The 25,776-nt window shown below is 33.8% G+C and overlaps 1 protein-coding gene across 1 annotated transcript in view; it reads left to right on the top strand.

The window, feature by feature from the left end:
- LOC126968764 (atrial natriuretic peptide-converting enzyme-like) overlaps positions 1-25,776 on the top strand; it is a 188,505-nt gene that overhangs the window by 47,643 nt on the left and 115,086 nt on the right. Inside the window, exon 3 of the mRNA XM_050813877.1 lies at positions 10,170-10,257. Coding sequence (XP_050669834.1) covers positions 10,170-10,257 — 88 coding nt within the window. The remainder of the gene's footprint in view (positions 1-10,169; positions 10,258-25,776) is intronic.

The following is a 25,776-nucleotide window of genomic DNA, read 5'->3' as shown; positions in this document are numbered from 1 at the left end:
ATTAGTGATTTTAAATCCTATTTTGAATAAAAATATTTCAATTGAATTTGAATTAATTAATTAATTGATTATGATATTCATAATATCCAAAGTAAGAATTGGCTGTTAGTATTTTTTTTTATTACGCGAAGTATATTTTTTTTTACAATATAATCATCGGCATTAGGCAACATAAATATATACAGACATTTGTTCGCGATGAACAAAAGAAAGATTGATATCTTCTCAAAGATATATATTTCGTGTGTCTTAACAGAATTAGATACAAATATAGTTTCTTGTCTAGTTCAGGTGTTGTGTGCAAGTAGTTGAAGTAGAATGGAGTGAATGAATGAATGTTGTATTCCCTTTAAAGTTAAAGTTATTATATATTTTATGAAATACTCACATAATGCCTCTATTTATTTACGGTATGTGTGGATTGATGCATCTATACTCAATAACTCTTGTGTTTATAAGCATTAATTTTCTTTTTTTTTTTTGACTTACTCTTGTAAGCCTTTCAGCATTTGACATTTGAGTATTTTTGTTGCGTCACTTTGCAAATATTGTAATTGAAATGATTTGTAAAACAATTAAAATGTAATTCTTGACTTAAAAGAGTGGCAATGAGTTTCTAGTTTCTTCTTCTCATTAGCTCAACCCTTTACGAAGTAGCGGTAAATTCAATAAGAAACAATTTTTTTTTGACATTCATAAGTGTCATTTCCGTGACCTACATGAATAAAGTGTTTTTTTGACAGATAGATGAAGTACGATTGACAGAATAGGTAAACGAAGTAATGTTTTAGTTATTTGATGGGTTTAGGTGTATTTAATTTAACGGTCGCCGATAGGAAATTTGGCGTAGACAACATTTAAAATAAGAATTTAATTTATACTTATAAATTGCTTTGGATAATCCGTGACCTTTACAAGCACATTGCAAGAAAATCACAAGAAAAACAGAACCGTTAAAAGCTTGTGACTTGGAACCTTTAAACCCATCCAAGTACTCGCTAGATAACCCATTTCTATTAATCTTATGGATTCGAGACCAGTACGGTGAGCGCGATTTATGGCAACGTGAGGCAGAATCGGGACAGTTGTGGTTTGGCCATCAGTTTTACAACGTTTGTATTACGACTTTAATTAATCAAAAGCCACATGTTGAGGCTTCACACTAAGTTGACAATTATAATAATATTAGTGCCCTACATAACATGACAGTTTGTACACAAATAAAACTTGAAAAATAAATTTTATGAATGATGCGGGACTCGAGCCCACGACCTCTCGCGTTCCGTGCGAGTGCTCTGCCAACTGAGCTAACTGTTAGACTGACGTATCGTCGTAAAATCTTGTATGCTTTGTTCAACTTTCAGATTGTGGCTTTATCTACAGGATCCACTTTACAGTTGATAACCTGCTCAACCGAAATATTTGAACAACAGTTGAGAGTTGAACAAAGTATACTAGATTTAAGACGTATTTTATTTATACGTCACTCGAACGGTTAGTTCAGTTGGGAGAGCACTCGCACGAAACGCGAGAGGTCGTGGTTTCGAGCCCCGCACCGTTCATAAAATTTTGTTTTCAAATTTTATACGTATATTAATTCCACAAGTGAAAATTCACTTTAAAAACATAACAAATTGTTTATAACAGTTTGTATTAGATGATACTTTTCGACTTCCGTGATTTAGTATAAAAGCAAGGGTGAATCAGTAAACGGGACATAAGCAATCAGTCAAGAAGTGTCAAATCATTGTTATGTTGTTTTATTGGTTCCGTTTCCGAAGATGGCGGGTTTGGCGAGCAAATATCTTTTTTTATAACAATAAGGGACGAGACGAGCAGAACGTTCAGCTATTGGTTATTGATACGCCCTGTTGATTACAATACAATGCCGAAGAATTTGAAAAATCCAAAAATTCTGAGGGGCACGGCAATTGCGCTCGTAACCTTCAGACATACATTAAGTCTCGTTTGCTCAGTAATTTCACTAGCTACGTCGTCCTACAGAGCGAAACACAATAATGCTTACGCATTACTGCTTCACGGAAGAAATAGGTGCTGTTGTGGTTCCCACAATCTAGCCGGCATTCTATGCAAAGGAGCCACTGGTGTTATAATATATATGTATCGCATAAGCTGCAATAGTTATGCTGCTGAAAGTTTGACAGAGTTTGTACAGTTGTTTTTCTATTTATTAAAGTGTATTACAATATAAAACTATTACTTATTAATTTTAAATATTTTATATATCATCCCATTGCGGGGCAACGGCCTCTCCCTTCTTCATCCATTCGTTCTTATTGTTTTCTGTGCGGGACTATAGCACTCTCTCCATATTCTAGTACCAGTTCTACCTCTTCTTCTTTTGGCATCTAATTGGTACCGGTTTGTTGCTATACTGCTCCATATTTCGTTACTGTTTAATGCTATGACGATGGGTCCTGCTCTGTCCTCATCCAACCTATTCCGGCAATCTTGATGGTCCATCTTGTGGGGTGTCTTCCAGTACGTGGTAGCCATTCGAAGACCTTACTGCCCCAACGGCCATCTGTCCGTCGGGCTATATGACCTGCCAACTGCCACTTCAGTTTCGCTATCATTTGGGCGATGGCTATCTCTGAGCATTGCCCTCTCCATTGCCCGCTGAGTAACAATGAGCTTCCTCATAAGGCCCATAGTTAGCGAATGTATAACTACTACCTCTACAATATACTATAATAAAACCCAAGATGGTCATTTCTACATTTCCACTCTCGCACATACCCAAACACACGCTTACATCTGAATGCACACAAACTACGCTCACATCAAATACCCACTAGAAAATAAAACACCAAACATTAATTCGTTAACAAATTTGTTCTATATCCTGTTAATTAATAAATTTTGTCTGTAATCATTTTTGTTTATTTCGTTACTAAAAGTTTCCCGTTGCATTCTCAACTTAATGTTTTATCTCAATAAAATGTTTAGGTAATGTTAATTATCTACAGATAGAGATAAATTATTACCTTCCACTGTCAGTAATTAGCTGTCAATAATGTGAAGCTGTCCCAATATACACGATAAGTCATTCTTATCGCCTTATATTGGGACGCGTAAATTGCAATTTCTATAGAGACTTCCCAATTCAAGTTTCTGGCAAGCCTTATCTACTAAATTGTCTATGTAATCTTGAAATAGTAGAAAAAAATAATTATTATTTATAAAACAAAGAGGTACTCTATTAAATTCTTCTGGATGGATTTCTAGGAAACCCTGTGCAGAGCCAACCAGTGATTTCCGTCTGAAACTTAAACATCTGTCTAGTACAAACCCGAGATAATTAATTTACTGGAAGCGTTAAGTTTAATGCAACTTATTGGAACTCTAGAGATGAGCAAGAATCCACTTTAACTGATAAGTTTTCTTTTATTTGTGATTTGACACTTACAGAGAATGTTATTTTTGAGAAAATGATTTGATTGATTGATTTTTTTACAATTTATAGTAAGTAGGTCTTATTCACACTTTTAAGCCCTACTTCTGCGAATTTTTGGACAGCATCCCAAGTTCTAACATTGAAAATATGATATGTGCTATCGGCATACGTTATTATTTTTCATTTCTCATACTGGGAAAGTAATGTTGTTTTGATCTGATTATTGGGTGGAAAATGCTGCTTCCCTCCATAGAGAGGGAAAAACTCATACAATTTACTTCCCACCTAAGGGCCGGAATGAACTTTAAAAATAGAACTGCTGTCAGCTGGGAAATGCTGCGGCCATGTGACTTTCTAAACAGCCAGTGTGAACTTAGCGCAAACTTCTTTGAGCGGAAGAAGCCGCAACTTGGTGAGTTCCATATTTAAAATTTAAAAAGTCGACATAAATTGTCCTAATTTGACAATTAATTTTAAATAGGTACTACTAATATTATTATATATTATCAATAAATAGTTTAGATAAACAACTAGTTTTATTTTCCTCATATTCGAAATGAAAAGTAGCGTGTTTAACACGGGTAAAAAGAAACGGGTAATTCCTACTCGGACTATAGCCGCCCTTGCTGCGCTCGGGCGTCTAAATACCTCGGAAATTGATTCTTTCGACCCTAGGTTAACAATCTACTATTAATGTATTTTGCAATATACAGGGAGCAATTAAATAATATATTATTTATACTACACAGCCTTAGATAAAGTATTGCTCTCCGTTGCGCTTCAAATAAATACCGCACTACCAAAGAACAATAGTTTTTTATTACGGCAACTATTAGATGCTTGTGTGCGTGGCATCTTGACACTCAATTGCATCTTTAAAATTTTGTAACATGCGCTTCGTGTTATTTTACATTGGAATTAATAAAATTCAAAATACTTACTGATGATATGTGATCCCAATGGCTTTCTTATTTCTTGTAGTATTATTCTTACAAAGTTTTACTACGCAACCTATTAATATATTAACTTTCAATTATTAGCAAAGTTTAACAGAACATGTGGTACGTCAACGTCACACATTGATGGAGACTGGCTCGAGTACGCCCATTTGGACGTAGTATTAGTTGCCGCAATTTGCGACTACGCCTGCGGTGTCTAGTTGGAGCGCAGAGGAGACCAATCCTTAATCTAAGTACCCAGCTTTATACTAGATGATTCTATTGATGACAGTTAAATCACTACCACGATGACAAAAGCGCTCTTAGGCAATAAACAGCGCAAGAGACTCTCCCAGTATTCTGTAAATGGAATCAAATCAAAAATATTTTATTTCATAGGTTTATCATATTACTCTTAAACATTATGTTATGTTTTTGATAACCCTCACTTCTAGGATTGAAGCCACAACCTGAGAGTTGAACAAAGCAAACAGAATTTTATAACGAGGCGGTACTCGAACGGTTAGCTCAGTTGGTTAGAGCACCGGCACGGAACGCCGGAGGTCGTGGGTTCGAATACCGCATCGTTCATAAAATTTTGTTTTTCAAATTTTATTTGCATATTACACTTGAAATATGTCATTTTTCATTTGATCACCTCATTCGGAAGGCAGATTTGCTTAGAGAAGAACGAGCAAGAAACTCTATGGTTGCTATTTTCAAAACAGATTAGGTATTACAAGTTCTTATTGTTAAGGCGAATTACAAATCATTTCAATTACAATATATGCAAAGTGATTCAACAAAAATATTCAAACATCAAAAACTAAATGGCTTACACGAGTAAGTCAAAAAAAAAAGTGATTAACTTTAGTAAGAATTAAAAACACAAGTTATTGAGTACAGTAGATGCATCAATCCACACATACCGTAAATATATAAAGGCATTATGCGAGCCTTTATTAAATAACCTTTACCAGTGGGAGACTCCTTTGCACAGGAAGCCGGCTAGATTATGGGTACCACAACGGCGCCTATTTCTGCCGTAAAGCAGTAATGTGTAAACATTACTGTGTTTCAGTCTGAAGGGCGCCGTAGCTAGTGAAATTACTTTGCAAATAAGACTTAACATCTCATGTCTCAAGGTGACGAGCTAATTGTAGTGCCGCTCAGAATTTTTGGGTTTTTCAAGAATCCTGAGCGGCACTGCATTGTTATAGGTAGGGCGTATAGGTTACCATCAGCTGAACGTCCTGGTCGTCTCGTCCCTTATTTTCATAAAAAAAAAAACATGTAATAAATTTTAAAATAATTAAATAAAAGAAATAAACAATGAAGCAGTCCTCCCTGTAACAGGACCATCTATTTATCGTTTTGGGAATGCGTTGTTACATGCACGCGGCAATATCAGGATGTACTGAAATGAGGCCTTGTCAAGTGTATAAGAAATAAGTGAAGTACAATAAAGGGTTGATGTAAGTGAACGAATGGCGGCAAAGCTCGTGTGTCGGCTCGTATCCGGATCGTGGCACGTGGGTAAAACTCATTGGCACAATTCTAGGATTAATACACAAATCGCATCGTTCATAAAATTTTGATTTTCAAACTTTATTTGTGTATTAATTCTAGAAGTGAGGGTTATCACTTTAAAACATGACATATTGTTTAGATTTACAAGAGCGACATCTCAAGTCAATTACCTAATATGCAAATATTGGGGTTGAGCAGGTTATCAACTGTAAAGTAGATCCTGTAGATGAAGCCACAACCTGAGAGTTTAACGAAACAAGCAAGATTTTGTAACGATGCGTTACTCGAACGGTTGGCTCAGTTGGTTAGAGCACCGGCATGGAACGCCGGAGGTTGTGGGTTCGAGTCCCGCATCGTCCATAAAATTTTGTTTTTCAAATTTTATTTGTGATTTGGTTCTATTTATCACCCCACTCCATTTTAATATCGCAAAATAATGTACAATGTATTGGCGCCAAAATGGGAAAACACAATGAACAATCATATAAAAGTGACAGATTCCAAATTCAAATGTAATATTTTGTTTATTTTTAATTGTAACAGTATTAATGGCCAGACTAAGAATATAATACATATGTTCGGAAAAAGTAGAGTTCGTGAGAAAAACTTACAAGAAACTCAACGGCCACTCTTTTTAAACGTTCCTTGTGAGCTAAAAAAGTATAATATTAAAAAAATATGAATAAATGAGTGCATCATGTGAATTTTTTAACAATCTGTACAATATTTTTTATGAATTATGTCACTCAAGGACCAGCTATCGCTCCCTCACTATATCTTAGGGAAGAGAACGACTCGCCCCTTCATGCCACCACTAGTAGTGTCATTTAAGCGAGTATGTCGAAGCCTGCTACCACAACTTACGCAATGAACAAAAAAAGATGACTTATTGTCAACCGACCCTTATATTCGTCGTTAACGTAAAATGACAAATTAGGTTATGAACAAAAAGTATTGAGACCCCTCCCCCTCTCCACAGTGCCACACCGCATCTGTCAGATCCTGTCTACCCTCATCAGATATTATGGTAGGTTTCTTGAAGTTTAGCATAATTCAATCATACGCGATATGCAAAAACTAAGATAGAAATATTTACTAGCTTGAAGAATTTCTTTCGTATCTATCGGCCTTAGCTACTCTGTTAATATAATGAATAGTTTAAGTTTGAATTCTGCTAAAAAAAAGAAGAAATGATATATATAACTTTAATACAAGATACAAGAATAAATTGTTGATTCCAAAATACCAATTACAAAAAATTTACGATTGTTTCATGAGAAACTCTGTGCAAGTCAAATACCTTCCTCGAGAATCACGCTATCCATTAGTGAAAACAACATGAAAATCGGCGTAGAAGTTTTTGAGTTTATCGCGAACAGACAGACAGACACGGCGGAGGACTTTGTTTTTTGATACTAGGTACAATAACTAATATGACTTCATTGAAAATTTAGGACATAGAAAGTTATTCTAACATCCCATTATTTCATGTTAATAACCAAGAATGCAAGAATGACGAAAGTGATGGTATTTGAGAAAGATGAAAGTTTTACTGAGTGTAATACTATGAAGATGAAGTGTAGAACAAGTTACAGAATTTGTATATTTATGTAGCTGATTACAAGAGACGGATTCATATCTTATGAAGGAGATATTGAAAGGAGAGTGACTGCAGGAAAAAGTGTAAATAGAGCGCTGCATGCCTTTATGAACGGCCAGACTAGAGTGCTTGTCGCCACGTTGATGGACGAAAGTGAGTGTTGGGTATGCAGAAGAAGCATAAAAGCAGAATTAACACAGTTGAGATGCGATCACTGCGTAGTATGTGTGGGGTGAGACTTATTGATAGAATACCGAATGCGGATATACGAGCGCTGTGGTCTGAAAGAAGATATCGTGACAAGAATTGAGAAAGGAATGCTGAAATAGTTTGGAGTGAATGAGTGAAGAAAGGACGACAAATATATAAGGCAAGTGGGTGTGGGCAAGTCGGTCGTGGAAGGCCTCGTAGGATAGACATCGAACAAATTGGGGACATATAGAAAAAAGGAAAGGTCCGAAGCACCAGGAACTGGCGAGCATGTATGAAAAGAGTAATGAATGTACAGGAAGCATGTAAGCTTTGAAAGGATAGAAGCAAGTGGTGGTCTGTGTTCTCTGCCTACCCCGACGGGAAAACTTCTATGCTTAATTTTAATGCTAAATATAAGACTAAGAAATATAAAGAAAAACGTTTTTGATTAGGTTATTTCCAGAATTAGGAAATTAAGAAGAATGAATCCATTCGCGTTACTCATAACCTAAGTCCTAGAGAATCATTAATAGAAAAATTTAAAGAAATAAACATTTTGACTGAACTGAAACTTTCAGAAGCAGATTAACGAATTTACTAGTACCTGCGACAGTCATAATGTTAACACGAGGATCAAACATAAGCTTCTTATGCCTACTACTCAGTTAAGTTGGGTTAGTACGGATTTTATTTGGCGATGTATATGATTTTACAAGATGATCCCAAAAAATTTACATAACAAATGAGTTACCAAATTCTTAAAAACTTTTTGTGGTAAAGGTTACTGGTAAAATAAATTATTTTCTTAATGATACCACAGACTGGGAATGGAGCGAACACCCTCAGGCTATTTAATTATAAATTTTATTGTACGATACTGCATTATATATTGTAACTAAATTAAGAAGAAAATAACCACACTTCTTTCGCCCGTTCTTCTCAGTTCTGAGGGATACTACTCCGAACGGGTGGTAGTTTTTTTCCGTTCAATAAGTGATTTTAAATCCTGTTCTGAATAAAAAAAAAATTTGAATGTAAAATATGAAAATAAGTGACGTGTGGTTGTAAGTAACCAATGTGATCTATTGTGATAGCCACTCTTAACTTTATCTCACTACTAAGATTGATTCTTTTCATGAATCTTATTATATCTGATGCAGTGAGCTGACTTTAATATATTTTAATTGAAAAGAGCGCAAAAAAGAATGCTGGGAGAGTTTCTTGCGCCGCTTCTTCTCTCTCAGAGCGCCATTTGTTTCAGAAGCAGTAGTAATAATAATATTGACACACTTTTTACACAAATTATCTTGCTCCAAGTTAAGCATATATAGCCTGTGTTATGGGTTACAAGACAATGAATACAATATACTTACTTAAACATACATATATTCATATAAACATACATAAATACATTTAAACATCCATGACTCGGAAACGTACATCCATATTCATCATATAAATGCTTGCACCTACCGGGATTCGAACCCGGGACCTCTAGCTTAGTAGGTAGGATCGCTAACCACTCGGCTATACAGGTCGTAGTATCTGGTATATTAGAAATGACATCAAAAAGAATTCTAAAGGAATCAATTTTGAGAAAATAAATGCCTTTATGCCATACTTCGCTTACGGACACTTTGGGTAGGAAAGGACATAAAATACATTTCATAGCGTAATTTTTTATACTTACATTTAATAAACTGCCGTCCACTGTATACTTTAAATCATTGTTGGGGTAGTATTGCCTTTCTACATATAGTTTGTATATGTTTGTTATGTTTTTTTCATGACAACAAGGGACGAGACGAGTAGGACGTTCAGCTAATGGTAATTTATACGCCCTCCCCATTATAATGCTGTTCCAACCAGGATTCTTTGAAAACCCAAAAATTCTGAGCGGCGCTACAATTGCGCTCGTCATCTTGGGATATAAGATGTTAAGTTTCATTTGCCCAGTATTTCACTAGCTACGGCGCCCTTCAGACCGAAACACAATAATGTTAACACACACACGGCACGTACGAGTAAAAAAAGAAGGACTCTGCGCCGTGATATTAGCAAGTGAAGCACCTTTATGCTAGTGTGTGTGCGGTTACGGGGGATACTAGTTACACAATTTTTTCTCCCTTAAATAATCATATATGGCCACAAATACTTATATAGTATCGGTTTTACAGTTTTTCACAACGCACGACGGCATTTAAAATATTTTATTGAGACGCAAACTGATCTGTCACAGACGATGACAATTCTCATAATGGCGGCCGATAGCCTGTAGTAGTGTAAGTGTGTGCTTGGGGCTATGTATTTACACGTTAATCGGCTTGTTTTGGTGCTAGACTGTTATGTAAGGTGACACGGAGTCCTTATTTGTTTACTAGTCCGTGCTTCACGGCAGAAAAAGGCGCCGATGTGGTACCCATAATCTAGCCAGCATCCCACCGATATCCACTACTTGTCATGTTCTGTGATATTGTATTGTTGCTTGTAGACTGGCTGACGGTAACATGGTCACAGAGTGGCATGCAGCTTCAGCCAGGAGACGCCGGCGCCGGCGACGACGACTCGCTCCGAACACGGTGAGTCCTCCACATTCTTAATTTAAATCAATTCATATAAGAGTGTGAGTCAACATCCGACTATTTTTTTTATGGAAAAAGAGGACGAACGAGCGTACGGGTCGGGTCACCTGGCGTTAAGTGATCACTGCTTCCCTAATTCGCTATATTTGAAGGTAACCATGTCGTATCGTCCCGGAAACACCGCACAAGGAAGCTCATTCCACAGCTTTGTAGTACGTGGACGAAAGCTCCTTAAAAACCGCACTGTGGAGGACCGCCACACATCCAGATGGTGGGGATGATATCCTAAATTGTGGCGTGTTATGTGAAGGTGTAATTCGACTCTAGTTTAGTAACTTCTACTTGGAATAGTGATTGATTGATTGTTGCGAATGGGAATGAAATAAGTGAAACTTACATGGAACTTTAAGACTCGTCTCCCTTACCTAAGCGTGTATTGTTCATCAAATTTTTATTCAAAATAGGATTCAAAATCACTTATTGAACGTCAAAAACTACCACCCATTCAAAATAGACTGCCTCACCTGACCTGAGATTAGAACGGGTGCAAGAAACTCAGCGGGCTTTTTTTATAAAAATATGGATAATAATGTAATATCGTACAATAAACATTTATAATTAAAGAGCCTGAGGGTGTTCACTTCATTCCCAGTCTGTGGTATCATTACGAAAATCGTTTATGCTAAAGTAAACTATAGTAACCTTTCCCACACAAACGTCTTTAAACAATTATTTTAAATTTCGTAACACATTTGTTTTGTACATATTCTGGGATCATATTGTAGAAGCATATACATCGTCCAATAAAATACTTACTAACTCGACTTAACCGAGTAGTAGGCGTAACAAGTTTATGTTTGTTCCTCGTGTTAACATTATTAATGTCACAGTTTCTAGCAAATTCCTGAATGTACTTATGGACATATAAGAATGAGAAGCAACAGTCAGAATGTTTATTTCTTAAAATTTTTCTCTTAATGATTCTTTAGGACCTAGGTTATAAAAAGCGCGAACAGCCCTCTCATACAGAACAAAGATTGTATTAATATCGGCAGCAGTAACAAAATACCATAGGACATAGTACTATCAAAATAACTAAAGTAAACTAGTCGCGCCGTTTCTATGTCAGTTAAATGTAAATTTTTCATTTATTTATTATTCAGTCTATCTCTTACTTGAGATAGTACGGTAAATACGGTAACTCACCTTATCCGTACACGCTGACTGTCAATGGGACGACGTATAGCTTACCAGCGATAAAAGTTTGTATGGAAATTGTAATTCACGCGTCCCAATATAAGGCTATAAGAGTGACTTATCGGGTATATTGGGACAGCTTCTGATTATTGATAGCTAACTACTGACAGTAGAAGGTAGTAATTTAACTCTATGTGTAGATAGTATGTTGGGAACGGCCGTAAGCCTATTCGCCAATACTTCAATATGGGGGCCCCATCGCAATTTGGAATCAAGACTAATGCCAAGAATCACATATCATCAATTAGTTTGCCATGTGGAAAGACAAGACAAGACGAGCAGGACGTTCAGCTGATAGTAATTGATACGCCCTGTCCATTACAATGCAGTGCCGCTCAGGATTCTTGAAACCCCCAAAAATTCTGAGCGGCACTACAACTGCGCTCGTCACCTTGAGACAAGATGTTAAGTCTCATTTGCCCAGTTATTTCGCTAGCTACGGCGCCCTTCAGACCGAAACACAGTAATGCTTACACATTACTGCTTCACGGTAGAAATAGGCGCCGTTGTGGTACCCATAATCGGCATCCTGTGCAAAGGAGCCTCCCACTGGTAACTAATACAAGCAATGCTCTTGGTTTTATGGGCACTGGAGATAAAGATAAGATAGTATTAAAAGTTCAAAAGCAATTAGTGAGCGCCATACAACGTCTACCTTGTTCTCATAAACGATACGGGCTCGCAAATAGCTATGCCTTACACTAAGCATAAAGAAATGTTAGTCAATATTGTACCAACCATTTTATGATATTATGTTTACAAAGCAAAATTAAATGAAGTACGATTTCAATTTATTTTATTATGTTAAGTTATCTACAGAGATCATCATTTTTATCTATCTTTTATTGAGGTCCACTGCCTCAATTGTACAAAATTTCAATTTTAATTTTAGTACTGTAAATCTACCAGTGGGAGGGTCCTTTGCACCGGATACCAGCTAGATTTTGGGCGCCTATTTCTGCTACACATTACTGCGCTTCGGTCTGAAGGGCGCACGGCGCCCTATAGTTTACTTTAGCATAAACGATTTTCGTAATGATACCACAGACTGGGAATGAAGTGAACACCCTCAGGCTCTTTAATTGTAAATGTTTATTGTACGATATTACATTATTATCCATATTTTTATAAAAAAAGCCCGCTGAGTTTCTTGCACCCGTTCTAATCTCAGGTCTGAGGCAGTCTATTTTGAATGGGTGGTAGTTTTTGACGTTCAATAAGTGATTTTGAATCCTATTTTGAATAAAAATTTGATGAACAATACACGCTTAGGTAAGGGAGACGACTCTTAAAGTTCCATGTAAGTTTCAACTAGCTACGGAGCTAGCTAGGCAAATGAGACTTGACATCTTATGTCTCAAGGTGACGAGCTTAGTTGTAGTGCCGCTCAGAATTTTGTAATATTATAATCATTTTAAATGTTTTATGTATAGTTTAAAATTTTTCGTTTTTATGTTTATGCTATATTCAGATACTAAAATTTTGTTACCTTTGTAAAAAGCATGCTGTGCACGCTATTAGTGAATTACAATACAGATATGGAAGTACATATATGATATATATATATATATATATATATATATATATATATATATATATATATTGTAAACTATATTATTTAATTCACAACATCAAGTAAAATTTGTTACCACAAGGAAGTGTACCAAGAATACTGGCACCATATCCACGGCAGTTGCCAGCTCCTGAATAGTACCTACTCCTCACAAATGTCTTGACACCTTTTTTTTACCACAATAAGGGACGAGACGAACAGGACTTAATCTGATGGTAATTGATACGTCCTGTTCATAACAATTCAGTGCCACTCAGGATTCTTAAAATCCCGAAAAATTCTGAGCTGCAACAGTTGCTCTCGTCACCATGAGACATTAAATGTTAAGTCTCATTTGTCCAGTAATTTCACTAGCTATGGCGCCCTTTAGATCGAAACACAATAATGTTTACACATTACTGCTTCACGGCACAAAACCGTTGTGGTACCCATAATCTAGACGGCTAGTTCAAATCTCGTATCGTTGCTCTCGTCAGCTTGATACATAATTATATACAATCACATATTTTTTAATATCTTCTATAAGTAACTTGCGCTTAGTAAGACCCTTAAATGTGGGTCGCCTTGAAGTATTTCCTTGCTCTATTTAAGATCCACAGTTTCTTCGAAACCAAATCCGCTTTGCCTTCAAGATGACCGTCGAACAGGCAATCGCTCGCGATTTCTAGTGTTGATACAACAAATAGGTTCTTTTTAGGGATTAACGCGCAAACTAGAGTTTAACTGGGAGTTAAATTGAACAATGTACATTTTGCCCCATTCCATGAAATTCGCAGGAGTCGACTCGATGGGACAACAGGTTTCTCCCGGTATCTATATCCGTTATTTTTGGACATGCTGACATCAAAATTCATAAGTGTGCAAGGACGCACTCTTTATAAGCTCTTTCTAAAACATAGAATCGCAATAATGATAACTTTGCAGTTCTTTTAACAATGAATATTAATTTATTCAATTCAAATAAGTTATATGTTTATTTTGATTTATTCATGAAAATAAGAGATAAGACGAGAAGGACGTTCAGTTGATGGTAATTGATACGCCCTGCCTATTACAATGCAATGCCGCTCAGGATTCTTGAAAATCCCCAAAAATTCTGAGCGGCACTACAGTTGCGTTCGTCACCTTGAGACAAAAGATGTAAGCTACGGCGCCCTTCAGACTAAAACACAGTTATGCTTACACATTACTGCTTCACGGCAGAAATAGGCGCCGTTGTGGTACCCATAATCTTGCCGGCATCCTGTGCAAACCTCCCAATGGTAAAAAATGTACTATTTTACTTATACGATGATCCCTAATCATGTCTTTGTTCCACTGAAGTCTGAACCAGTTTCATTCTAAGTTCAGCATTGAAATGTTTTTGTTAAGGAACTTCTAGACGTTTTCTACTTTTTCAGCAATATGTATGTTGCTTCATTTGCTACATTTTATTTTAAACTATTTTCACAATTCTAATCCTTTTCAACGCGACATGATGTAACAGCCTTAGGGATGCACAGCCAAGCATTCATCCCGATTTACGAAGGTAAATACAGTTGCCACATGCAAAAATATGTAGCAATTAGCAACCGAAATGTACTGAAAATGTTGCTACAAATTATATTATTATATATGCCACACACGTTTTATATATATAGAAAAATCGGTAAAAGTGAAACTATTTTTCACACTTTTTTTATGGAATAGGAGGACAAACGAGCGTACAAACGGTGTTAAGTGATCACCGCCGCCCACACTCTCTTGCAACACCAGAGGAATCACAAGAGCGTTGCCGGCCTTTAAGGAAGGTGAAATTATAGACATTTAACTAAAAATTTCAAAAATAAAAGTTTCACTTTAATAAATAACAACATTTGCATTAAACACTGACAAAAATAAGCAAAATAGCGTGGAACACTAGCACAAATGAGTATTAGTCTGTACACTTTATTACGTTATTCAAAAGAATCGTTAAAAAACGATTGTGTGGTAAGATGAATGACGACTTTCTTAATGATACCACATATTGGGAATAGAGCGACCGCCCTCAGGCTATTAAATAATAAGTTTAATTGTACAATGTTACTTTGTAAATGTTACATTAATTATTGTAAAACATATTTGTGATGAAAAAAAACCCGCTGAGTTTGTTGCGCCCATTCTTCTCAGGCCTGAAGCATTCATTTTGGAATGTGTGGTAGTTTTTTGACTTTCAATAAGTGATGTCTCATCCTATTTTAAATGAAAATATTTGAATTTGAATTTGAACTACACGGTCAGCTGCTTTGAACTGTAGGCGCCGCCCGACCATCACGCCACATGCAACACACAGACGAAAAAGTTTGAGACGATGTAATAAAAGTTGCTGCTGTATCTATACATTGACGCGTTTACTCCAGTTTCTTAGAAAATTATTTATCCATAAGCAGCAATGTAATACATTTATTCAGTTTGGTTTGATTTGGATAGTCACAGTTGACACACGACAAAGGAGAAAAATGTGCTTACATAATCTTTAAGCACACTTTTGCCGTCCCACTATGATACTGCGAATGATATGTCTTTAGATTAAGGATTGATCTCCGCTACGCTCCAACTAGATACCGTACTACCTAAGAACAATAGTTTTTTTTATAACAGCAGCTTTATATTGCAGTGGGTATTAGCAATTTGTAAAGATGTTTCTTTCCGTGGCATCTTGACACTCAATGACATCTTTAAAATTTTGTAACATTCGCTTCGTGTTATTTTTACATTGAAATTAATTTAATACAAAATACTCAATTACTGATGATATGTGATCCCAGTTTCTTCCTTATTTCTTGTTGTATTATTTTTTCATTCATATATATTCATTTTTCATTCGATAAATTTTTTCTACGCATCCCGTTATTTTTGTTAAAATTTTTAGCAAAGTACAGAGCATGTAGCACGTCAACGTCACACATTGTTCGAGACTGGCTTGAGTACGTCCACCTGGGCGTATTATTAGTAGGGTGCACTTTGTGACTTTTATTTATTTTATTATTATATTTATTTTATTATTATATTATATTATTATTTATATTTATTTTATTTTATTTTATTTTATTTTATTTTATTTTATTTTATTTTATTTTATTTTATTTTATTTTATTTTATTTTATTTTATTTTATTTTATTTTATTTTATTTTATTTTATTTTATTTTATTTTATTTTATTTTATTTTATTTTATTTTATTTTATTTTATTTTATTTTATTTTATTTTATTTTATTTTATTTTATTTTATTTTATTTTATTTTATTTTATTTTATTTTATTTTATTTTATTTTATTTTATTTTATTTTATTTTATTTTATTTTATTTTATTTTATTTTATTTTATTTTATTTTATTTTATTTTATTTTATTTTATTTTATTTTATTTTATTTTATTTTATTTTATTTTATTTTATTTTATTTTATTTTATTTTATTTTATTTTATTTTATTTTATTTTATTTTATTTTATTTTATTTTATTTTATTTTATTTTATTTTATTTTATTTTATTTTATTTTATTTTATTTTATTTTATTTTATTTTATTTTATTTTATTTTATTTTATTTTATTTTATTTTATTTTATTTTATTTTATTTTATTTTATTTTATTTTATTTTATTTTATTTTATTTTATTTTATTTTATTTTATTTTATTTTATTTTATTTTATTTTATTTTATTTTATTTTATTTTATTTTATTTTATTTTATTTTATTTTATTTTATTTTATTTTATTTTATTTTATTTTATTTTATTTTATTTTATTTTATTTTATTTTATTTTATTTTATTTTATTTTATTTTATTTTATTTTATTTTATTTTATTTTATTTTATTTTATTTTATTTTATTTTATTTTATTTTATTTTATTTTATTTTATTTTATTTTATTTTATTTTATTTTATTTTATTTTATTTTATTTTATTTTATTTTATTTTATTTTATTTTATTTTATTTTATTTTATTTTATTTTATTTTATTTTATTTTATTTTATTTTATTTTATTTTATTTTATTTTATTTTATTTTATTTTATTTTATTTTATTTTATTTTATTTTATTTTATTTTATTTTATTTTATTTTATTTTATTTTATTTTATTTTATTTTATTTTATTTTATTTTATTTTATTTTATTTTATTTTATTTTATTTTATTTTATTTTATTTTATTTTATTTTATCTTATTTTATCTTATTTTATTTTATTTTATTTTATTTTATTTTATTTTATTTTATTTTATTTTATTTTATTTTATTTTATTTTATTTTATTTTATTTTATTTTATTTTATTTTATTTTATTTTATTTTATTTTATTTTATTTTATTTTATTTTATTTTATTTTATTTTATTTTATTTTATTTTATTTTATTTTATTTTATTTTATTTTATTTTATTTTATTCGGGAAACAAACAGTACAACTTAATACACTTAAAAAATAAAAGTAAAATATAAATCACTGACGAATAAAAGTTTCCACAATTAAATAGTACCGACATAGAAAAATGCGAGCAAATTAATTACAATTTAAAAGTACCTATTTGTAATGAAAATAATAAATATTAATTAAATATATTGAATTGAAAGTAACAAAATATTTATAGAAAATTATAGATGATTTTGGTAATAATATTAATAATAATTTTTAAGTTGATAAAGAGATGCAATATTATTTAATACTAATGAGAAGAAACCTAAGAGGTTTTGCGAGTATGTCTTTATTATTATATATATAAAGATAATTTTGTTCATTGAATAAATAATAATAATAATGTATGTTACAGTAAAACTGACTCGTGTCGAAGTGCCATAACGAATTGTTACGTCCTGGCACTCAATTTAACAGATTATCGGATAATATACGTCAAGTGCCCACCGGGTATCGTCTACTACATTGTCACCAGCAGATCCTTATCTGGAGCACATCGTCAGCAAAGATCTCCTTCACAATTTATTACCACGCTATTTTTTAATGTATTTGTCATTCAATTTGTAAGGCAAACACTTTTGTCGTACTAAAAATGTAAATTTAAGCTCAGATGTGAACAAATACGTTGAAGTTACAGTTTTCAGAGTTAGAACTTGTAAAAAATTCGGTTGAGTTAAATCACTCACCTACATCACATACATACAAGAAAAATTAATCAGCTATGTTGCCGATATAGCCGCTGTGTATCAACATGTATCTACACGTATTGCGTACAACGCGAATACGTGAAGATACATTTTGATACACGTATTCATCTTGTATGTAATACGTGTAGATACCATCCATTTAAGGGTTCTTAACCTTAAAAGGTAAAAACAGAACCAGTATAGGATCACTTTGTAGTCCGTCCGTCCGTCCGACGGGCCGTCTGTCTGTCTATCTGTTCAGACATCTTGGGAATGCGTGGAGGTATTGAGTTGAAATTTAAATAATTTACTCAAGTCTACAGTATCTTAACTTTTTGTAAAAATCAAAATTTTCAGTTAACGTTAAAAATACCACCATTTTAATCGCAAGTTAAGAATTTTAAAACTTAACACTGGTAAAAAGTTCGATACAGTTAAATCACTACCACATACATACAATAAAAAAAATCAGCAGTGTTGCCGATATAGCCGCCGTGTATCAACGTGTATCTACACGGCGTACAACGTGAATACGTGTAGATACATGTTGATACACGTATTCAAATTGGTATTCTCGTCGAGATTTCCGATAAGACTGCCATCCACTGCCTCGTGAATCGGATAGTATTGCTCAGCAATATGTGTTTTCCCTTTGTATCTTCAAAGAGCTCCAAATACATAATAATATCTCCTCTTACCGCAGATGTACTGACGCCGTCGGACATATGCGTTGCATCTTTTACGTTTCAGGCTCTCTTTCGCATTGTAATACGTTGTTCTATGCGTATCACTAGATCCTGTTTGAGTAGCTCTTTCCCAACTGTAGAATACATACTGATAGTACATTACTTATATATTGCACGCCTCGAACGCGAAGAGGCGAGGTTGTGCTTTAACCAACCTGTCAAGGTCACACGATTTCCACTCTTTAAACTGCATATTTTTTTACCCTTACACATTATAAAAAGCAAATCAATATAAAGCTGAGATACTAATGAATAATCATGATACTTTTTTCAAGTTGTCAAATACGTATTAATATAAAAAAAGTTCATTAAAAAAAATGATCGTGGACGTACGAGTACATTAGTCTGTGGTTCAAAAAAACGGCATGGTACGGATATCTCGAGAACGACTTGACGAAACGACTTAATTTTTTTTTTTCACAATTTTCAGAATTAAGCAGAGAAGGTTCCTTTTGGAAATCACTACTGTAGGCCTTCTCGTTTTTTTTTTAAAACGCAATTGATTCGATTTTATTCGAAATTTAACTTTAAAAAAAATATAGCATGAGCGTTCGAGGTGTGCCCTTTTGGATTTTCCATTTTTTTTTATAGTTACACACCATCTGTTTCCTTTATAACAATATCACACTTATATTTTAGTAGATGCGACGTTGTCCGCGTAGACGCTATAAGCAGTTAATACTATTCCTGCATCTAGCGTGAAAATGTGAACAAATTTTTTTTTTCCCTCCTTCTTAGGGTTCCGTAGCCAAATGGCAAAAAACAGAACCCTTATGGATTCATCATGTCTGTCTGTCCGTCTGGTTTTTCCGAAACTATAAGAACTATACTGTTGAAACTCGATAAGTAGATGTATTCTGTGAACCACATTACGATTTTCACACAAAAATGAAAAAAAAATCAATTAATTTTGGGGGTATATATTCCTATACTTAGAACTGAAACTCAAAATATTTTTACGTGTGGGTATCTATGGATATGTTTTCAAAAATGATATTGAGGATTCTAATATAATTTTGTTCTAAACTGAACGAGAGATACTTGCAAAGTGGTAAAATGTGTCTCCCCCTGTAACTACTAAAGTAAGAGAATGATAAAACTAAAAAAATATATAATGTACATTACAATGCAAACTTCCACCGAGAATTGGTTTGAACGAGATCGCGGAAGTAAATTTTTTAAATACGTCATAAATCGTTAACCGCAATATACTCGTAACTTTCATTCAATCAACTTAAATATAAAAAAAATATTATGTTACTTGCTGCTACGGAACCCTTCATGGGCGAGTCCGACTCGCACTTGGCCGCTTTTTTCTTATCATGCAAAATTTTAATTAAATACATTCAGTATTTATTTTTTTATTTGCCTCGAGCATCACAGCTTCTTCAAGTTAAAAGTTATTGCAAACGGAAATTTTATAACAAAGTAAATTTTCACTGCATTTTAAGATAATTACCTTAAAATGGTTGTGCTTCTCCCTTCACCGGGTGCACTAATTTAAATTCCTCACTCAAAGCTACGATTTAATTTCTTTGATTCTCTAGCTATAGAGTGAAATAATTAAACATTCTTCTACTCACTCAAGTCGAGTTAGTAAGTCTTTTGTTAAACAATGTATATTATTATGATTTTACAACATAATCCCAGAAAATGTTTAAAACAAATGTGTTACGTAATTCAAAAGAATTGTAGAGAAACTTCACGTGCTTCGCGTTCGAGCAATAACTGGTGACCTTCTAGGTATACTGGCGCCATGATTTTGAGCAGGGAGATAATAGCAATAGGCCTGTAGTTTCCTTTTTTTGGATTGGATGGACAAGACAAGGAGTCCGGAATAAATGCGTTAGCACCGGCGTCTACACGTTCTTAGCACGATTGGAGAAATGCCATCCGGCCCGCTCGACTATCTGACGTCCATCAAAAACAGAGCACGCCGAACAGTTTTCTGTTAGAACTGTAGTTCAGGTTGGTGGTGTTTTTCCGATGTCATCAAAAGTAGAGTTGCAGGCAAAAATAGCGCACAGAAAATCGACTTTCTCTTTTGCCGTAAGGGCCATTCCTCATGTGCAATGGCGGCAGGGACGGCTGGTTGAAGTTACCAATACTAGCTTTCTACAACGTCCAGAACTTTCGTGTTCCAGTAGGGTAACTGGAAAGCTGCTCGCCGATTTTGACAACATGCTTTGATTTCGCCCGAGCGATTAGCTGCATAAAGAATCTGGAGGCACGGTTATATTTCCTCTTTAGAACTTTGCAGTTCCTTTTCACCGCAACCCAAGTTCGATATGCCTGTGTTTTGCAGTCAGATGCTGCCTTAACTCACGACTGTCGAACCAGGGATTTGATGCAGATCAATCGTCGATGGCAGCATCAGAGCTTGGCATAAAAATATCTATGCTCTGTGGTATCACATCGGCTACTGCAACGGCGCAGGCACTGGGATCATCCGAAGCGAAAGAAACCTTGCCTCAAGGGTAGGATGCAAAAAAGGAACACATCCTATCCCAATCTGCTGACTCGTAGTGCCGGAACTCAATAAAAAATCATAATTTAATCTACATAGTTTCCGCCAGTAAAGTTTTCCTCGCAAAAAATATAACGCAGGCCATTTGAAAAAAGTATTCGAAATGATTTAATTCGTGAGCTGGCTGCTGTGATTAATGAGCAAAGTTAATTTATACCGTGACACAACCGCTTCATCTGCCTTGGTAACTTCTTTTATTTTATAAGCTGCATTTTTATATTCATTTGTTATTTCACTGTTCGTTAATTCAACTATATTAATGCATAATATGTTACCGGCCAAAGTCGATTTTAGGACAAAGAGTAAAGATTAGTGATGATTAACGGCCTTTAAAGTGGGAGTATGTTATAATCATGAAGATACTTGAATGTTATAATCATGAAGATACTTGAATCGTATGGGCTAGGGAATAATGATAGTTGGACAATTTGTAGCTGTGCGAAGTTAAAAGTTGATTATGATGATTTTATCATTAATACTATGACTTAGAAGTCATGACCTTAAGAGCCATCAGTCACCATCACTTCATAAAGTACACGTATATATTATGCGAACTTCCTTTAAACACATGATCCCCAGGAAACAGTGCGTTGTTCTTTTTCAGTCATTGTATTTAAAGGAATGTCTCAAAATTCTATCAATAGGAAAAAAATGTAAGTGTTCGGGATGTAATCTAAAGCAATCGGAAATGTATAATCAATGATAATGTAAAGTAAAGTTAAAATTGAAACAAATACCTATTTCTGAATAATTTTATAATATTATGTTGTTATAAAATGATAAGGATCAATAACGTATCTGTAAACAGCTTTTCTATTACTCTCAGAGCGTCATTTGTTTCCAAAGCGGTAGTAGTGTCTAGCAGTCTAGTCTATTAGATATGACATCAGAAAGAATTTTAAAGAAATCAATTTGGAGAAAATAAATGCCTTTTTATAAAATATTAAAATGGATATAGTGTGTTGTCCTTAAGACCTATGCCATCGCGGAGGTTTCTGTAGAACTATATAAGATACAAACATACATTATTTTATTATATATAATATCTTCTTAATATATATAAATCTCGTGTCACAATGTTTGTCCTCAATGGACTCCTAAACTAATGAACAGATTTCAATGGGGATTACTTCATGGAGTGCAGTTTAGTCCAACTTAAGAGATAGGATAGTTTTTATTTCGATTTGGGACCCATAATTATTTTTATTTCCAATATTTGTTTTGTTTGGACATATTTTCTGTGAGAGTATTTTTGACGCGCGGTTTGACAGTTCTGCTGTGAAACAATTTCATTATAACAACAAGGAGCATATTATTGTTACAATGAAAAATTATTGACAAATTCATCAAAAACGGTATTTTATTTATTATGTACAGAACAACGTCTGTCTGGACAGCTAGTATATATATATAATTCCAAGGATTTATTTAGACAGCGTTTTCGTTGAAAAGACGGCTTATTTTTTTTTCGACACCTCCAATTAATTTGTAATTGCTAACATTTAGTTAATAATTATGTTTTATTTGCATTTTATTGTTTTCTATACTACTGTGTTTAAAACAAGATCTTTGTTTTAATAACTGTAATTGAAAATTATTGTTCTTTTCTTTTTAAATATTATGTAATTTAATTTTAAGCGGCTTCACACACAAATAAGCTTCTTAAAGTTTAAGTGTGTGTTATTATATTGTAAGCTATAACTACATTGTATTTTAAATAAATATTATAAAAAAACAAATATCGTTAATGTGTACCAAAAGGTATACAAAAACTTAACAAATTATATACTAAAACCTTCCTCGAGAACCACGCCATCCATTGGAGAAATAGGCATGAAAATCGGTGCAGTAGTTTCTCAGTTTATCGCGAACATACAGATGACATTAGACGGACACACGTGGTGGAGGACATTTTTTATAATACCAGTGGGAGGCTCCTTTGAACAGGATGCCGGCTAGACTATAGGTACCACAAGGCACCTATTTCTGCCGTGAAGCAGTAATGTGTAAACATTACTGTTTGGGTCTGAAGAGTTAGAACTAGCCGTAGCTAGAGATATTACTGGGCAAATGAGACTTAACATCTTACGTCTCAAGGTGAGGAGCGCAATTGAAGTGCCGCCCAGAATTTATGGGTTTTTCCAGAATCCTGAGCGACACTACATTGTAGGTAGGGCGTATCATCTAAACGTCCTGCTCGTCTTGTCCCATATTTTCATAAAAAAATGATAGGACCACGTGCATTTTAACAGCACATCTGTGTTATTTTAATCTCTATAAGAATATCATCTGTTATACCTAGAATAGATAAGAACTAAAACCAATAATAGAAAGCTGCATTAAAATACATGCAATTGAAAAGCGACGCTTCGTTAAAACTTATCTGATTTTGTTCCGGACGATCGAGCCCAGAGCGAGCACGGACTTCAACAAAACGATCAAACCTCTTCACAGATACGTTCTCTTTTAAAAGGTTTTCGATTAGTCCAATTCCATCCAGTTTTATCTCGAATTAAAAATTTAAGTTACAATTAAAAGATACCTTTGAACACTAACTTAGTTTTACTGCTCTTGAAGTTTCATGGTATCGGGGAGATACATACTTAATGTTGTCAGCTGTTTTATTAATTGCAATTGCTTTTTTTATTGTATGAACTTTTTTTGTAGTGGTTAATGATACATTTCTAATCCGTAAAATCTTCTCGTACCAAATACCACAGTGTCTGAACACGAAAGTTTTCAACCAGTGTGTGTTGCCAGTGATGACTTACGGTACGCAGACGTGGTCGCTAACTATGGGCGTTATGATGAAGCTCATTGTCACTCAGAGGGCAATGGACAGGGCTATGCTCGGAGTTTTCCTGTGAGATCGAATCATGAATGAGGAGAAATGATTGCGAAACTGAAGTGGCAGTGGGCAGGGCACATAGATCGACGGACAGATGGCCGTTGGGACAGAAAAGTCCTCGAATGGCGACCACATACCGCAAGACGCAGTGTCGGTAGGCCCCCAAAAAGATGGATCGACGATCTGGTCAAGATCGCCGGAATGCGTTGGACAAGGGCAGTGCAGGACCGGTCATCATGGTGATCTTTGGAGGAGGCCTTTGTCCAGCAGTGGACGTCTTCCGACTGATGATGATGAATGATTCATGCAATTAATTATTTATTTATATCATATCATTTAATTATTAATTTATATTTATATCATTTTATTAATAATTTATTTATGGTGTGTGTGGATGATGCAGCTACTGTACTCAATAACTTTTGTATTAATTTACATTTACATTTTTGACTTACTCGTGTAAGGTATTGAGTATTTGACGTTTGAGTATGTTTGTTGCATCATTTTACTTTTGTAAATCGATGTACCTAAATCTTGATATAAAAGAGTGGCAATGAGTTTCTTGCTACTTCTTTTCAAGAGGTCAACCCTTTACGAAGTAGCGGTAGATTCAATAAGAAAAAAATCTCTTTTTGACATTCATAAGTGTCATTTCCGTGACCTACATGAATAAAATGATTTTGATTTGATTTAATAATTCTATCAGTAATAACTCTAAAAATAATTTATATGGCAAAACAACGTTTGCCGGGTCAGCTAGTATAATATTATGTTTATTAACATAAATATATCATCGCCATTACAAAAGATATCTTCCACCACTGCTCACCAGCCACTTTACGCGTCATCTGAAAGAAACATAAATTAAGTTGGATTTATCGCTACACAGCACGTCGCACCTTTGACAAAGTAATTTCCTAAGCTGACAGTATATTAATCTTCTTGAAGCCCGTACCAATGACGTAGCGTCATAACTTACGTATTCGGAATGGAAAGTATATGCTTATATGTAATAAGGATATATATATATATATATTACCTACAAGGTACTTTCTCTTTTACATGTATTACAAGTTTAAATGTATAATAGTATATATATTTATATAATAAAATATAAGTTAGGATTTCCTCGCCACCATCTGGATTCTACGTACTAGAAATCTGTGGAATGAACTTCCTTGTGCGGTGTTTCCGGGACAATACGACATGAGTTCCTTCAAAAAAAAGCGCATACACCTTCCTTAAAGGCCAGCTCCTGTGATTCCTCTGGTGTTGCAAGAGAATGTGGGCGGTGGCGATCACTTAACACCAGGTGACCCGTATGCTCGTTTGTCCTCGTTTACCATAAAATAATAAATAATAAACAATCAATGGGACTGGGAGTATATTTATTTCTCGAGTCAGGACACACTGTTGGCGCTTATCCTTCAGCTTCCAATTGGGTTACC

This window comes from Leptidea sinapis, chromosome 16, assembly GCF_905404315.1.
Source record: "Leptidea sinapis chromosome 16, ilLepSina1.1, whole genome shotgun sequence".
Taxonomy (NCBI): Eukaryota; Metazoa; Arthropoda; class Insecta; order Lepidoptera; family Pieridae; genus Leptidea; species Leptidea sinapis.
The sequence above is the reverse complement of the archived record's forward strand: the minus strand, read 5'-3'. Positions and strand labels throughout refer to the sequence as shown.